General features: G+C 54.3%; 1 protein-coding gene across 1 annotated transcript in view; it reads left to right on the plus strand.

Moving 5' to 3' along the window:
• Positions 1 to 3,317: 3,317 nt before the first annotated feature.
• Positions 3,318 to 14,309, plus strand: part of DOCK7 (dedicator of cytokinesis 7) — a 151,081-nt gene continuing 140,089 nt past the window's right edge. Inside the window, exons 1-7 of the mRNA XM_044674772.1 lie at positions 3,318 to 3,401; positions 3,542 to 3,671; positions 4,143 to 4,210; positions 4,389 to 4,510; positions 7,135 to 7,240; positions 13,111 to 13,286; positions 13,486 to 13,554. Coding sequence (XP_044530707.1) covers positions 3,318 to 3,401; positions 3,542 to 3,671; positions 4,143 to 4,210; positions 4,389 to 4,510; positions 7,135 to 7,240; positions 13,111 to 13,286; positions 13,486 to 13,554 — 755 coding nt within the window. The remainder of the gene's footprint in view (positions 3,402 to 3,541; positions 3,672 to 4,142; positions 4,211 to 4,388; positions 4,511 to 7,134; positions 7,241 to 13,110; positions 13,287 to 13,485; positions 13,555 to 14,309) is intronic.

Genomic DNA, 14,309 nt, shown 5'->3' on the forward strand with positions numbered 1-14,309 from the left:
GCCCAAGGCCTCTCTGACACTCCCCTGTGCTGCTGGCTGGACCTTGGAACCTGAAAGCACAGAGGGTGGTAGGCTAGGCAGTTCTTCGGCCTTGTCTAAACCCGCTGCTCTGAGCCCCTCCCAGTGACTGGACAGCAGATTCATCATCTAACCTTGTCCAGCCCACCCAGAGATTCCCAGGGAAAGATGGACCGCCCCCCCCACCCCAAACCCTCTCTAGAACACACACCTCTAGAGATGGAGCCAAGCAGTGTGTTCTGTCCCTCTGCTGGGAGCTGAGCAGACAGTGAGCAGCCTTTCCATGGTCATCTCTATTTCACAGATGAGGAAACTGAGGCAGATGTGAAAGGACTTGTCCAGGGCCACACAGCTAGTTTATTGCCTGAGGATGGATTTGAACTCAGATCTTCATGGCTCCAAGGCTTGGGCTCTGACTGCGCCAATTAAAATCTCTCTTGGAATTGAGCCCATGAGGTTGGAGCAGAGAGTTTTGTAAAATCTGGAGTATTTCATCATGGAAAAGTGAGCTTTGAAGACGAGATCTGAGGAAGCCAGTCAGGAAAGGCTGACCTGGAAGGGGGCGGCTCGCCGTGACTGGGCTTTGTCCTTGCTTCTGGCCTTCTCTCAGCGCACTCTCCGCCTCCCTCACTCCAACACTGCAACTTTCAGCTTCTTTCAGGTTTTGTCCCTTTGGGGTTGGAATTCATCATTTTTTTCCTCCTCCATGTTGGGAGACACCTCTGTGACTGCGCCTGCCGGGGGTCGGGCCCGCCGCGGGGTGCTGCTGAGCCCTCACAGGAGGGTTTGCTGGGCGCCATCACCAGGAGGAGGGCCTGGAGATGGGCATCGCCTCTGACTGAGGCGGGTTCGGGTCGCTGCGTGGCGGGGGGCGAGGCTCAGCACCCGCCACAGGAATGCTGGGAGGGAGGATGGCGCAGCCTGAGAGAAGGGATGCCTGGGCAGGGGAAGCGCCTTTTGTCCTCTGGGTAGCCTCCTGGGGGTCCCAGAAAAGCAGGACAAGCCAGAGGGGGAGGCGGCGGGGGGTGGGGAGGGAGGGAGGCTTGGACAGCATCTTCTGGGATCCTGCTGGCAGGCCCAGTGGAGCCCTTGTCCTCCCCATCTCCCAGGCTGGCACACTGAGGCAGACAGCAGAGGCCCACCTCAGTCACCTGGCACTTCCGGGATCCTCAGTCCCAGCCGTCGGGCCCTCAGTCGCCCTGCTGGCCTCCTGCTTTGGCTGTGACTTACAACACATCCCTGACCTCCCGGGCCCAGAGTTGGGATTGCCCTTGGAACTTGGATGGTCCTGAGAAACAGGGGAAGCCCCCCACGCAGCCTGGCTCGGCTTCTCTGGATCTGGGTGCAGCCCTCTGGCCTCTCCACTCTACCTTCTGGCTCTCCCCTCCTTTTCCCCTCATTCCACAGTTACTTCCCGTCAGGCCAGCCTCCTGGGGCTCCTGGCCATTGGGGTGCCCCCTCTGCCTGCTCTCTTTCCCCTGTTCTCTCCCCAGCTGGGGCTGGAGCCTCGAACCCCCTCACTGCCTCCTGTGGGGGCCTTTTCTGCTCTGCCGGTTGTTAGTTAGTGAGCGCCCCCTCCTTCCTGAAGCCAGCAGGGATTTCCTTACCCGCCCCACCTTCACAGTTTGTGTTCTGAAGGGTGCTGGGCCGGCGAGTTTTTGTTGTTGTATCCATAGCATGGTATGCCCAGGAGCTGCTTAACGAATGTGTGCAATTGAGTTATTTTGTGGTGCTTTGACTCAAAATTTTAGAAAACAACATTTACTTTGACCCCTTGTGCCCAAGAATGCCCGCTGTGACCAGCTGAGCACCCTGGGCTCGGCCCTCACCGCCGTTCACCATGCCCTGATTTCTGTCGTCTGTAGGCTCCCCACCCCAACCCCCCAAGGCTCAGGGGCCATCAGCACCTGTCATGGAACTCCCGGGCAGTTGTGGAGCCGGACAGCCGAGCCGAGGAGAGAGGCAACACTGGCAGCACCGATGAAGCATGCAAGCATGCTGGGTACCAAGTGCTGTGCCACCGGCCTGGAAGACGAAGAGAGGCAGAAACGGCCCCAGCATTTTGGTGCCCCCTTCTAGGGGGTCAGTGGGGGCAGGGAGTGGTCAGCCTGACCCTGCCGGCCATGGCCAAGGAGCAGGGAAGGCCCTGTCCGAGGGGGCCGGAGCTGCCCCGTGTGCGGCCCTTCCTGGTCTTGGCCTGAAGCCTTCGTGTGGAAGGGGAGCCTGGCTCTGCTCCCCAACTGGCCAGGAATGGGCTGCTGCCTCTGCGGATCCTTAACGACGCCCACGATTGGGCTGCCACTGCTTTGGCGTGGCACGTGGTGGCCAGGCTGATGCGTCCCCTGCTCCATCCCTCGGGACTCCTAGAAGGCCTTGATTAAACGGCATCACATGCTCCCTGAGCCAGCCCATTGCCACTCCAGAGAGCGAGGCTTCCCCAAGGCCACGTCCGCCATCTTGTCTGGGTCTCCATTGTCTGTCCAGGATGCAGTGTGGAGGGATGAGCTGCTGGTGGGGCAGATGCTCACTTCTGTCTTAGAATCAGTTGTGTGTGCCAGTTCTGAGACAGGAGAGTGATGAGAGCTAGACTCTGGGGGTTGGGTGACTCGGCTAGGAAGGGTCAGAGGCCAGATTGGAACCCAGGACCTCCTGCTTCCAGCTGCAGACTCAGATGGAGGTTTCTCAGGGTGGCCCGGCCCGGTGCAGCACACATGAAGTTCACACTCTGGCCACTATGGCAGTAGAATCGCACCACATTAGGCCGTTTCCACATGGCTGCCCCAAAGCTGCTTTGCTTTTCTTCACTTTTCTCCGGGCACATGGTCACTTCAGACACCATCTCACTCCCCCAAACCCGCCTATCTTCAGCCTTTGGGATGGTGCTCTTGAACTTGCAAAGGATGGATCCTCCTCCAGCCCCAACCGCTGGCTGTGTCCCCTTTCCTGAGCCCGCTTTCCTCTCAGCCTTCTGCCCTCTTCAGGCCGCCTCCCTCTCCCTGGAGTGAGCCCCTTTGCCTCTGCTCCGTGTTTGGGGGTCCCTGTGGTCTCCTCTTCATTGGGGCTGGTGCTAAATAGACCCCTGGAAGGTGGGGGGCACTCGACTTCCCCCAGCTCTGGTCACGATGAGCTGCTCGGGCTGGGCTGCCCTCTAGAGGCTCCCAGCCCTGTCTCCAACGTTGGCCCGCAGAGTGTCCTCTACCTGAGCTCTCTTCAGGCACAGCTAACAGCCGGCCTGGGGCTGGACAATCTCTGGGCCTCCTCGGTCGGCTGACCTTCCTTCTCTGACAGACGCTGGCCACATGTGCCTGGAGACCCGCAACGAAACAGGAACCCTGTCCTGCGGCTTCTGTAGCCTCTGCCAACATTATTGGAGCCAGCCCAGGGTGACGTGGACATCATGAAGGTGCTCGGGGACCCTCGGATGAGGAGCTGGTCAGCCTTTGACCTCCAGGCTGGACCCTGGGCCCATCCTCCCTCCCTTGTGACTTCGCCCCTCTCCCCTTCCCCATGACCTTTCCTAAAGCCGGGCTTTCAGCTCACGCCCAAGAACGTCCCAGTGTGCCCACGTCCTCTGCAAGGCATCTCCCTAAATGACTTGTCCTGCCCTGAAGGCCTGAGCAGCCTCCTGCCCAGAGAAAGCCTGGAGGACTGGTGTGAGCAGAGCTGCCTGCTGTGCTTGACTTCTCCTCACTGGTCAGTTATAGGTTTGACTAGGTGGTCCATCTGTGTCCCACTGTCCATTGTGTTGAAGAAGGCAAGCAGAGGTCATGCAGCTAGTAAGTTTCCAAGGACAGATTTGAATTTGGGTCTTCCTGACTCCACGTCTTCTGGCTGTCTCCTTTGTATGTCCAGCATTTGGCAGCGTTTGTGAAGCACCTCCAAGAGTCCAGGTGCTGTGGCCAGGCAGCCCCTCCCCATCCTGGCCACCTGCCTTGGACCCTTGCCAGCTCTGAGAACGTCCTAAAAGGCAGCACTCAGCATCATGGTCTCAAGACAAAGCACTGCCAGATGTGGATGCTTACCAGGCAGGAGGCATTCCTTAGTGGCTGCTGGACATGGCTGGCACCCTTTGGGAGGAAGTTGCGGCATCTCCCCAGGTGCCTCTCTGTTGCTTCTTCCAGAAGCCCACGTGGATGGCAAGGCCCAGAACTCAGGGGATGCTCCTCCTGGCTCCAGCCTTGGTGCCCTGCAGGTGAGGGTCCAAGCAGCAGTGCTGCGTGCTTCCTGAGGATCCCTCCAAGAGAGCGGAGCCGTGGTTTGGGGTTTGTTCTTCCAAAGCCAGACCCTGCGGACCCCGCCGAATGCTGCGCTCTTGGGTGCCAACGGCCTTCCTGGTTATCTTCTCTCTTTTGAACATGCTTCCCCCTCAGCCACAGCCTTCAGCCAGGAAGCGTTTCTTTGGCTCCCACCACATGCCAGGTGTTGGGCTAAGCCTAGGGAATGCGAAAAGGGCAGTGCCCAGGCTGTGCCTGCCGCTGCTTACATGGGAGGTGTAACGATTAAAAATGATAAAGGCTGATATTACGAGAGAAAATCATATTTTAATTGCCATGGCCATGTTGATAAAAAAACATATGTAAGACCACGCGCCTGGTAAAAGCTCTTCAGAGTTACCGCCAGTGCCCATCCTCACTACGTAGCCAAAAGAGGCCATTCTCAAGCCTGCCCTCCAAATTTAAGCTGTACTATACGTTGGTTCCTGTTGTCAGAAACCGGAAACCCATTGGATCACGGTGAATGTAGTTTCAAAGTTCCCCACATGTCCACAGGAAGTTTGTAAGATACTACGTATCTTGAGGCTCAATATTTCCAAATAGAACCCCAAGTGATTTTAACTAACACAGAGGTCCCCAAGGGTGAATGGAGGGAAGCTGGCTGAGAAGGCCCGAGGGACGACCCTCCAGGCTCGGCTAAAGGTGCTGGTGCAGTGTGCTGGGATCCCTGACCGCAGGAGGGGATCAGGAGAGGGGGGTCAGGGAGAAAAGTAGAGAAGACTGAGCTGACCTTCCATCTCAGAGTCAGTGTATTGGGCATTGGGGTACAGTTAGGAAGTGTCTGAGGCCATATTTGAACCCAGGACTGCCTGCCTTGAGACCTGGCTCTCCATCTACTTGACCTCTCTAGGAGAAAACTTTTTGAGCTTCCTTTGGGATGTGCGGAATGGGAGACGTCCCTCTGTGTGATCTTACGTGTGGGGAGGTGGCGATGTGAGCTGGGCGCTCAGGACAGTGGAGAGGCTGGATCTGGAAAAGGAGGGGCGCTCGCTAGTTCAGAGGGCCTAGTCCAGAGGAGCCGGGCAGGGCCTTCACCAGAGACGGCCCTCCACATCCTTGGGCCAACGGCGGTCTGGGTGCCACTTCCTGCAGGGCTTGCGGCTTCGTTTCTGGTGGCTACTGCCACCAATTGAGGATTTTCTTTATTTTTTTTTTTAAATGACCCTGACCTGCTGTCTTTGAGTCAGTCCTGTGTGGTGACTCCAAGGCAGAAGAGCTGGAAGGACAAGGCCTGGGGGGCTCAGTGGCTTACCCAAGCTTGCCCAACTAGGACCTGACTGAGGCCAGATTTGAACCCAGGACCTCCCATCTCTGGACCCTCTCCCTGCCCCCCCTAATATGTGAAAAGAATTTATGGGCTCCTAATGCCAATGGAAGCACCATTTTTGTCACATCTTTGGTAGCATGGATAACCTGAAAAGAGTTCTGCATGATTTTACATGTATGATGGAGATCAAGATGTTTCTGCTCCACATTGGGTGGGAACTCAAAATATTTTTTAAATTTATCTGAAAAATAAGTTAAAAATTAAAATAAATACATTTTGTATGCTTTTTCTTCTTTTTAATGTGGTTTTCTGGGACAATGTGGGCCGGGAGTGGGCACTGCTGGCAGAGGAAGTGGAGCCATTAAGCAGCTGGAGCAGCTCAGGGTGGCAAAACCCTCTTCTTCCTGGCTCTGAAGCCAGCTTTGTCACAGCCATGTCCTGGCACCCCTCACACATAAAGTTCTTGGAGACAGAGCATGGCCAGGGGGGAGAGGCCTGAGAGGGCTTGCTAGGGGTGAGGACCACCTCTGTTGGCCCATGTGGGGGAACGTGGGTGGGGAAGGCCTCCAGCTGGCCCTGGTGCTCCACGGTCACCTCATGCTGATCCCTCCCACCCCCACCACAGGGCCCAGATCACAGCCTGGCCAGAGGTTCCTTTGGGGGTGCTTCTTATTGGGGTGGGGGTGCAGGGACCCTGGTGGAGACGCCTCGTGTGGCCCGAAAGAGCACTTGCTACAGAAACTTGTTAACCGGGCTCCAGACACTGGGCCTCTCCTTTCTCCCAAACCGGGAGGCTCCCAACGGAGAAAGAGGAGAAATGAGTTCCCCGGGGCTGAGGCCCTGGACCTGCGGGGGGGGGGGGGGGGGGTTACAAATTCTACCTGCGCCCCAGGCCTGTAGCCCCCTTACCAAGCCACCGCCACCCCACCCCCTCCCGCCATTCCCGGTGACTTGGCCCGGCTCGCAGGCTGCCCCCTCCTGCCTGCCCCAGTCTTGCTGCTGGGGTCCTCAGGAGCTCCCCCACACAGCCTCCTGGAGCTTCACCCCAAAGGCTCCCTTCACATGACCCCCAGCAATGGCCCCGCCCCATCCGGGTCCAGTACAATGGCTGGCCCTCCTTGCTCCCAGCCCTAATTCTGCTTACCCTGGCCAGCTGCCCCTCCCCCCATGCTGTTCTGGCCCCCAAAGCTTCTGCCTCAGTCACCTTCACCCTCAGCCACGTGGCTGACCCAAGAGGGAGAAAGTCACATGACTGTTCAGAGCACGTGACAACAGCTGAATAGCCACACCAGGAACTAGTGCTCATCCGCACTTTGAGGTTTGCAGAGGCTACTTCAGTGAGGGCTCCCACGTGTTCCTGGGCGGCAGGGGCTGACACCGCCCCCATTTTACAGAAGGAAACTGAGACAGAGGGAGGCTGACCTGGCTGGCAGGTGTCTGAGGCGGGATTTGCCGGGCGCCCTCTCTCTTCTGAGGGCACGTTCTGCTTTGGCCCGCCCCTGTCTCCTCTGGGATCCACTCTCGGAACCGGCACCCTCTCTGGGGTTTCTCACTGTGGCCGTCTTTCTCCTTTAGGACGGTGGCAGCCGAGGTGAGGAAGCAGATCTCAGGCCAGTATGGCGGCTCCCCGCAGCTGCTCAAGAACCTCAGCCTGGCTGGTGGCGCCTCCCACCACACTTCGGTAAGTAGCCCCACCTCACCCACCTCCTTCCCCCTTGTCCGTGCCCACGTGCCTCGTGCACACCTCCCCACCCCCATCCTCGCCCACATACCCTCCCCACTGTCTCCACTTCTCCCCTTGTCTTCACCCACATTGGGGGGGCCTTGTGACCCCCTGCCTTCATCCACATGGGGGACCCTCATGCACTCGTCTTTGCCCACATACCCTCCCCACTGTCTCCACTAATCCCCTTGTCCTAACCCATATGGGGGGCCCTCGTGCACCCCCCCACTCCTGTCCTTGCCCACATGAGGGGGCCATCGTGCACCCATCCTTGCCCACATGCCCTCCCCACTGCCTCCGCTTCTCCCCTTGACTTCACCCACATGGGGGGGCGGGGCATACAATCAGGGAGTGCCAGGCAGGCTTCCCCAGCTGCCCTCTTTGTAGACATCTGCACCCCTCTGGCAGGCTGAAAAGGGCCCGGCCAGAGCTTGTAGCTCCTCCATGACCAGAAGGTGCCACAGGCAGTGTCAAATTCAGAGTAGACTGCAGGGCTCACCGGGTCATGCCTGGATCACGCATGTGTGCCTGGGCTCTGAATGATGGTGGGGGCCAGACTCCCCCTAGCTCTTGGCATGCTGTCACTGCCCAGGGTGCTAGAGAGAAGTAGGGGCCGCCAGAAGGCCCAGCTGTTGTGTCAGAGTCCAGAAAGGTTGGCCAATGGACATGGCCAGGCTGTGCTACTCTCACATAGGCATAGAAAGCATTTACTCTTGTCTGTGCAGTGCCAGGCACCAACAAGAGTGAATCACGGGCAGCTCACGGCTTGGGCTTGGGTTCGAGTTTGGCCTCAGGCGTGTTCTGACTAGGTGACCCTGAGCAGGTCACTTGACTCCCCTGCCTGGCCCTTCCCACTCTCCTGCCTCAGAACCAGGGCCCAGGACTGACTAAGGAAAGGTGAGGTCTAAAAAAAAGAAGAAAGAATGGATGGAAGAAGCCGCCCTCCTGTTGCTGATGCTCTTGGGCTGGACCAAACCAGAATCAGCACAAGCAGATGGGGCAGATATTTTGGCCGGTTTTTTGGGGGGTGGGGGAATGGCCGAAGCAGGGCAGGCTCGGCAGCGTGGAGTAGGAAGCTGCAGAGAGAAGCCCAGCCCCATGTGGTGTCTACACTGCTCCAGGAGAACCAGGAACGGTTTTTGGCCATAGATGGTCCTGATCTCAGGACAATAGGAGGCTGCATTACCATGAAGACCTCCAGGGCTCCCCACACCCTCAGCGGGCCACTTGGACCCTGGCAGGCCTCAGGAATTTAAGATGGAGATCTTAGGGCGCTGCAGGCCACCTCGTGGTCCTCCCAAATGACAGACCTTTTTGGCCTCAACACTGTGAAAACCCATTTCTGGGCCTGGAGGGAAAAGACTGGAAACCAGCCACAGATGCAGCTCTTTCCTCCTCCAGCCCCACCATACCCTGGACAGAGTATTGTCAGAGAGAAAGACAAACTCAGGAACAGAATCAGGCCCGACCCAATAGGACCATTTCTATCTTTAAAAATAAATCCTGACTTCCCATCTCAGTCACAGCTCTGGGATAGATGGGTGAGGACTCGGCAAACAGGGCTAAGTGACTTGCCCAGGGTCACACGGCTAGGATGTGTCCGAAGTCAGATTTAAACCTGGACCTTGGCGCTCTATCTGCCGTGTCTCTTGCTGCCCCATGACCATTTATTTCTAACACTTTTATCAACGAAAGAGAGAACAGCTTGATGAATTGGACATAGATCTAAACATATTAAAAAGGTATCAAAGAGCCTCCACTAAATACTAAAATCGGAAAAATTCTAAATCAAAGGAAGTTAATAGAATTGAAAGCAAAAACTATTGAATTAATAAAGTGGTGAGATTTTTAAATAAAAAGACTAAGAAATGGCTATGCCATCTGATTTTTTTTTTTTTTAAACCCTTACCTTCCATCTTGGAGTCAATACTGTGTATTGGCTCCAAGACAGAAGAGTGATAAGGGTAGGCAATGAGAGTCAAGTGACTTGCCCAGGGTCACACAGCTGAGAAGTGTCTGAGGCCAGATTTGAACCTAGGACCTCTGGTCTCTAGGCATGGCTCTCAATCCACTGAGCTACCCAGCTGCCCCAGCCATCTGATTTTTTTAAAGAAGAAAAACAAATTGCTAGTATTAAAAAAGAATTTTCAGCGATGAGTGTGCCTCTGCAGTCAGACAGTCAAACAGTGGGCCTGGAGTCAGGAAGTTCAGCTCTGGCCTTCAACACTATGTCCTTGGACAAGTCACTTAACCTCTACTTCTCTGTTTCTTCATCTGTGAGATGACAGTCATCGCATCTACCTGCCAGGGTTGCTGAGGCCATCACCTCCGTGGGTTTAGAAAGGGCTTAGTGGAGCACCTGGCACAGAGTTGGTACTGTCTAAATGCCAGTTGTTGTTGTTGTTGTTGTTGTTGTTTCTGGGCTTCAGGGGACAAATCTTGAAGCTGGCTGAGTCTGAGGGTAGAAAGAAGAGAATGGACACAAGATGCGGTCGGGACTGCAAGGACACCCCATTCATTTAGAGAACTATGTTCTCCTGATTTTGTCACTTGAATCTCTTATTCCCCTTGTGAAGTGGTACACAAGTGGCATCCTCATTTCCCAGCGAGCACCCAGGAAGCATTAGAGGAGGCATCGCCCAGCTCCAAGGCCAGGACTCCTTCCACTCCTCAGTATTTCCTTCCATCCTAGCATCAATACCAAATCCTGCCTCTGAGATGAAAGAGCTGCAAGGGCCAGGCTATGGGCTAAAGTGACCTGCCTGGGGCTCCACCTCCATATTAATTCTTTTTTTTTTTTAAACCCTTAACTTCTGTGTATTGACTTATAGGTAGAAGATTGGCAAGGGTAGGCAATGGGGGTCAAGTGACTTGAACCTAGGATTTGAACCTAGGACCTCCTTTCTCTAGGCCTGGCTCTTAATCCACTGAGCTACCCAGCTGCCCCCCATATTAATTCTTAATAGAGCTGTGAAATCCTCCCATCTGGTTGTCATGGACTGATGATGTTGGCAAAGCCTCTTCAGGAGAAGGCTCAATGGTTGGAGAACCAGGCCTAGAGACAGGAGATCCTGGATTCAAATCAGGCCTCAGACACTTCCTAGCTGTGTGATCCTGGACAAGTCACTTGACCCTCATTGCCTGACCTTTACTACTCTTCTGCCTTAGAACCAGTACATAGTATTGATTCTAAGATGGAAGGAAAGAGTTTAAAAAAAACAACCAAATATTAAATCATTTAATCCTCACAACAGCTGGGAGAGGAAGGTAGGTGCTAGAATCTCTGTTTTACAGTTGGGGAAACTGAGGCAGGCAGCAGTTAAGTGACTTACCCAGGGTCACAGCAGTAAGTAGTATTTGAACTCATCTTCCAGACTCCAGCCCCAGCAGTCTCTACTGTGTCCTTCAGTGGCTAAATGAGGAGGGGAGTAAAGGAGAAGATAGGAAAGGGAGGAAGGCTTTGAAAGACAGGATTCTATATTGGATCTGGGAGTTCTCAGGGACTGTGGAGTTTCTGGAGTGGGGAGGGTTGGACACAGTCAGGCTTGATGCTTTTGGCAGCTCGAGGAGAGTATGGGGCAGAGAGAAGTTTGAGTCATAGAGGCCAGTGACTACCCTATTATGGTCTGACTGTGGGTGAGGAGGGTCAGCATCAGGGTGGCAGCTGGGTGAGTGTAGACAAGGTGATGTATCCAAGGCTCCAGATATGCTAGTACATTGTTGGGGAGCTGTAAATTGGTGCAATACTTTTAGAAAGCCATGGGTCCCCTTTGAGCCATTGAAACCTTCCTAGTCCTCTACTCCAAGAGAGCCAAAAAAAAAAAAAAAAAAAAAACCCAAAGTATGGAAATACTTCCCAGTCCTTTGCATCACTGCCTGTCACTCAGGGATTGTGAATAAAGCATGGCATTGGAATGTAGTGGCACCTTGGCCAAGGAGCGATGAATGAAGGGAGGTGGAGAGAAGCAAGCAGACCCGGGATTGATGGATGTGAGCCTGATGGCGGCAGAATGTAATCCGAGTCTTTAGAGAATTGATGAGAGAAAACAGAAGGAAGCTTAGACAGAATCGACAAGGATGATGTGGAAAATAATGTGCAGTGTTGGTCACAGATGTGAAAAGTATGCTTCATAGAATCAAGATTTGATGTTTCCTATATGATACTTATGTTCGCTTTATACATGGATTTTTTTTTGGTGATTGTTAAAGGTAGAATAAAAAAGTCTTGGAAAAAAGCAAGTTTGGCTTGGCCTCAGAGGCAGAACCAGGCAGAAGTCAGATGTTCAGATGTTGTTATTCTGAAAGCTTTCCAGGGCAGGAAGGGCAGGAGAATCCCTGGGGAGCCCCTGCACCCTCCTGGGGGGGTCCCCTTGTTCAAGCTGGTGCAGATACTGTCAACTCTTAGGGCCCTTTCGCCTTGGAGACGCTGTACCCCTTTTGTAACACCTTTGTTCATAGTAGAAGAACTTGAGAGGGCAGCAGGGTGGCTTAGTGGATGAAGAGCTAGGTCTAGAGACAGGAGGTCCAGGATTCAAATCTAGCCTCAGACTGTGACTCTGGGCAAGTCACTTAACCCCCATTGCCTTCAAACCAATACACAGCATTGATTCTAAGACAGAAGAAAAGAAGAAGAACCTGCATCCATCATTCATGGGTCTGGGAACTTCCTCCCATGAGCACAGATGGCAGCCCTTCTGTGACCTGGTAGAGGAGTCCTAGCATAGCACCCAATGCCTCACCCCAGGGTAGATCATTTTGGTTTTGAGCCTGTGCTCTATGCCATGCTCTCCTTATGGATGAATGTTAGATTGATGGATAGTGCAGTAACTTAAGTCAGTTAAAGGCCTTTGACAGTGCTTCTCATGATAGCCTCTTGGTGAGACAGAGCAGTACGGCCTCGATGACATGGGGGACTCTGGCCTTTGCGGCCTGAATGGTGCTTCCTGGGATGTGGCTCCCACACTGGTCACCATGGTGATGGATGCCTGGGATGAAGGATGCTCATGATATCTGCAGATGACATTGATGACAGTCAGCATCCCGACAGGGTCACATCTTAGAAGAGTGGGTTGAATCTAAGGAATGAATCCTAATGGGCATAAGTGTGATGTTCTGTACTTGGGTTTAACAGAATTACACAGAGCTGGGATACAGGAAGCAACAGCCTTTTATTATTGAGGTCTAGTGAGGGGGGATTCCGAGGCTTAGCCCCTGGGGCAGTGAAGGAGTTCAGATGCTGTGGTGGGAGAGGTGGACAATCAGCTGTGACCTCAAGGAAGTCCATAATAGTCCTGAATGGATCAGCCTGAGTTGGAAGGAGGTCCCGAGCAGTTGGCACACACAACTCTGGCACTCTGTGTCTGGGGATCCTCAGTCACAATCTCCTTCACCCCAGAGCAGCTGAAAGTCAATTTAACAGAGTGGGAGCAGGTTCTCAGGGTGCTCGTGGTTTCCCGTCTTGGATGCTGGATAGAGTACCATAGTGGGTAGGTTAAGGCAGAAATCATCAGTTGAATTACGGGAGATGGCATGACAAGGGGCCCTGCCTGGCATCCCTAGTAAAGGGTTCAGTCCAGATTCCCCCTGAGACGCTTGGGATATGGAGATTCTGGACATGTAGGTACCGCATGGGAAGGAGAAGGCCCAGGGATGGCCCCAAGACTCATTTGGAGAAAGCATTACAGCAGGTGGCGAGAGGATGGAAAGGCCAGGTCAACTGGGCAAAGAGCAGGCTGAACCTGGTGGGTTGGCTTGGGCCGGCCGGGAGCCAGAGGACTCCGCTGCTTTTTTGTCCTCTTTCCAAAGCCGCCTGTCCCCATTTGTTTCAGGTTCCCTTGACTGAGGCTGTGGACCCAGTGGATTTGGAAGATTACTTACTCACTCACCCACTTGCTGTGGAGTCTGGGCCTCTGAGGGATTTGCTTGAGTTTCCCCCAGATGACATCGAAGTGGTTTACAGTCCCCGAGACTGTCGGACCCTTGTGTCCGCTGTCCCTGAAGAGAGGTAAGGAGGTGCCCAGGGCTGCCATCACTTCTGTAATCAAGCTGACTTCCTGCTCCATGTTGGCAGTGCCCCTTTCCTAGGCAGCAGCTGTCTGCCCAGTGCAGGGAGGGGTTTCCTTAACATCCAAGAAAGGGAAAGGACCCCTCTGGCCAAGTACTTCCCTTCCCCCGAAGCACTCATCAGTTTTCTTCTTTGACAGTGAGATGGACCCGCACGTTAGAGACTGCGTAAGAAGCTACACGGAAGACTGGGCCATCGTGAACCGAAAGTAAGTTGTCACTGGAGTGGCCATGTCCCCCCTTTAAGCCCAGACACTAATAGCATTGCATCAGTTTGGAAAAGTCAGGGCAATAGCGGGACACAGGGACACCTTTAACGAGTGTCTCCCAGGAAGTCCTTTCTGCTATGTCGCTTCATTCACAACCAAACCCTGGAGCAAAGCCAAGCCCACCTCAAGGGGAGCACAAGAGCATCTTTGTGTGTCTGTCTCTCTGTCCAACCTCCCCTACCCCAAGCCTTCCCTGACAACCCAGGAGGACCAGACCAATGACCACAGCACAAGTGACGTGGCTGCCCACAGAAGGTGGTTCAGAGTCGTGCGGAATCCCCTGAGAGAATGTGTTGAGCACCTTGCTGGCATGGAGGGAGGGAGCCAGCCCTCGGCAGAGAATGAGGTGGTGATGCCAGAGCGAAAATAGCCATGGGAGTTTGCCTGGGGAGGCTGGCCCTGCTGACAGGCTTTGTCAGTGCCTGAATAAGGATGTGGTCTATTGACTAGGGCAAAAAAGAGCAGCTTTTACTGAGAGACACAGACAGACAGGGACACAGAGACAGAGACAAGAGACAGAGACGAGAGTAACTGGAGAGAGACAAAAGAGAGCCAGAGAGAGATATGAGAGAGAGAGAAGGAGAGAGAGGGAGAGGAAAAGAGAGAGAGAAGGAGAGAGAGAGAGAGGAAAGGAGAGAGAGAAGGAGAGAGAGAAGGAGAGAGAGAAGGAGAGAGAGAAGGAGAGAGAGGGAGAG

The sequence above is a fragment of the Gracilinanus agilis genome, chromosome 4 (genome assembly GCF_016433145.1).
Source record: "Gracilinanus agilis isolate LMUSP501 chromosome 4, AgileGrace, whole genome shotgun sequence".
Classification (NCBI taxonomy): Eukaryota; Metazoa; Chordata; class Mammalia; order Didelphimorphia; family Didelphidae; genus Gracilinanus; species Gracilinanus agilis.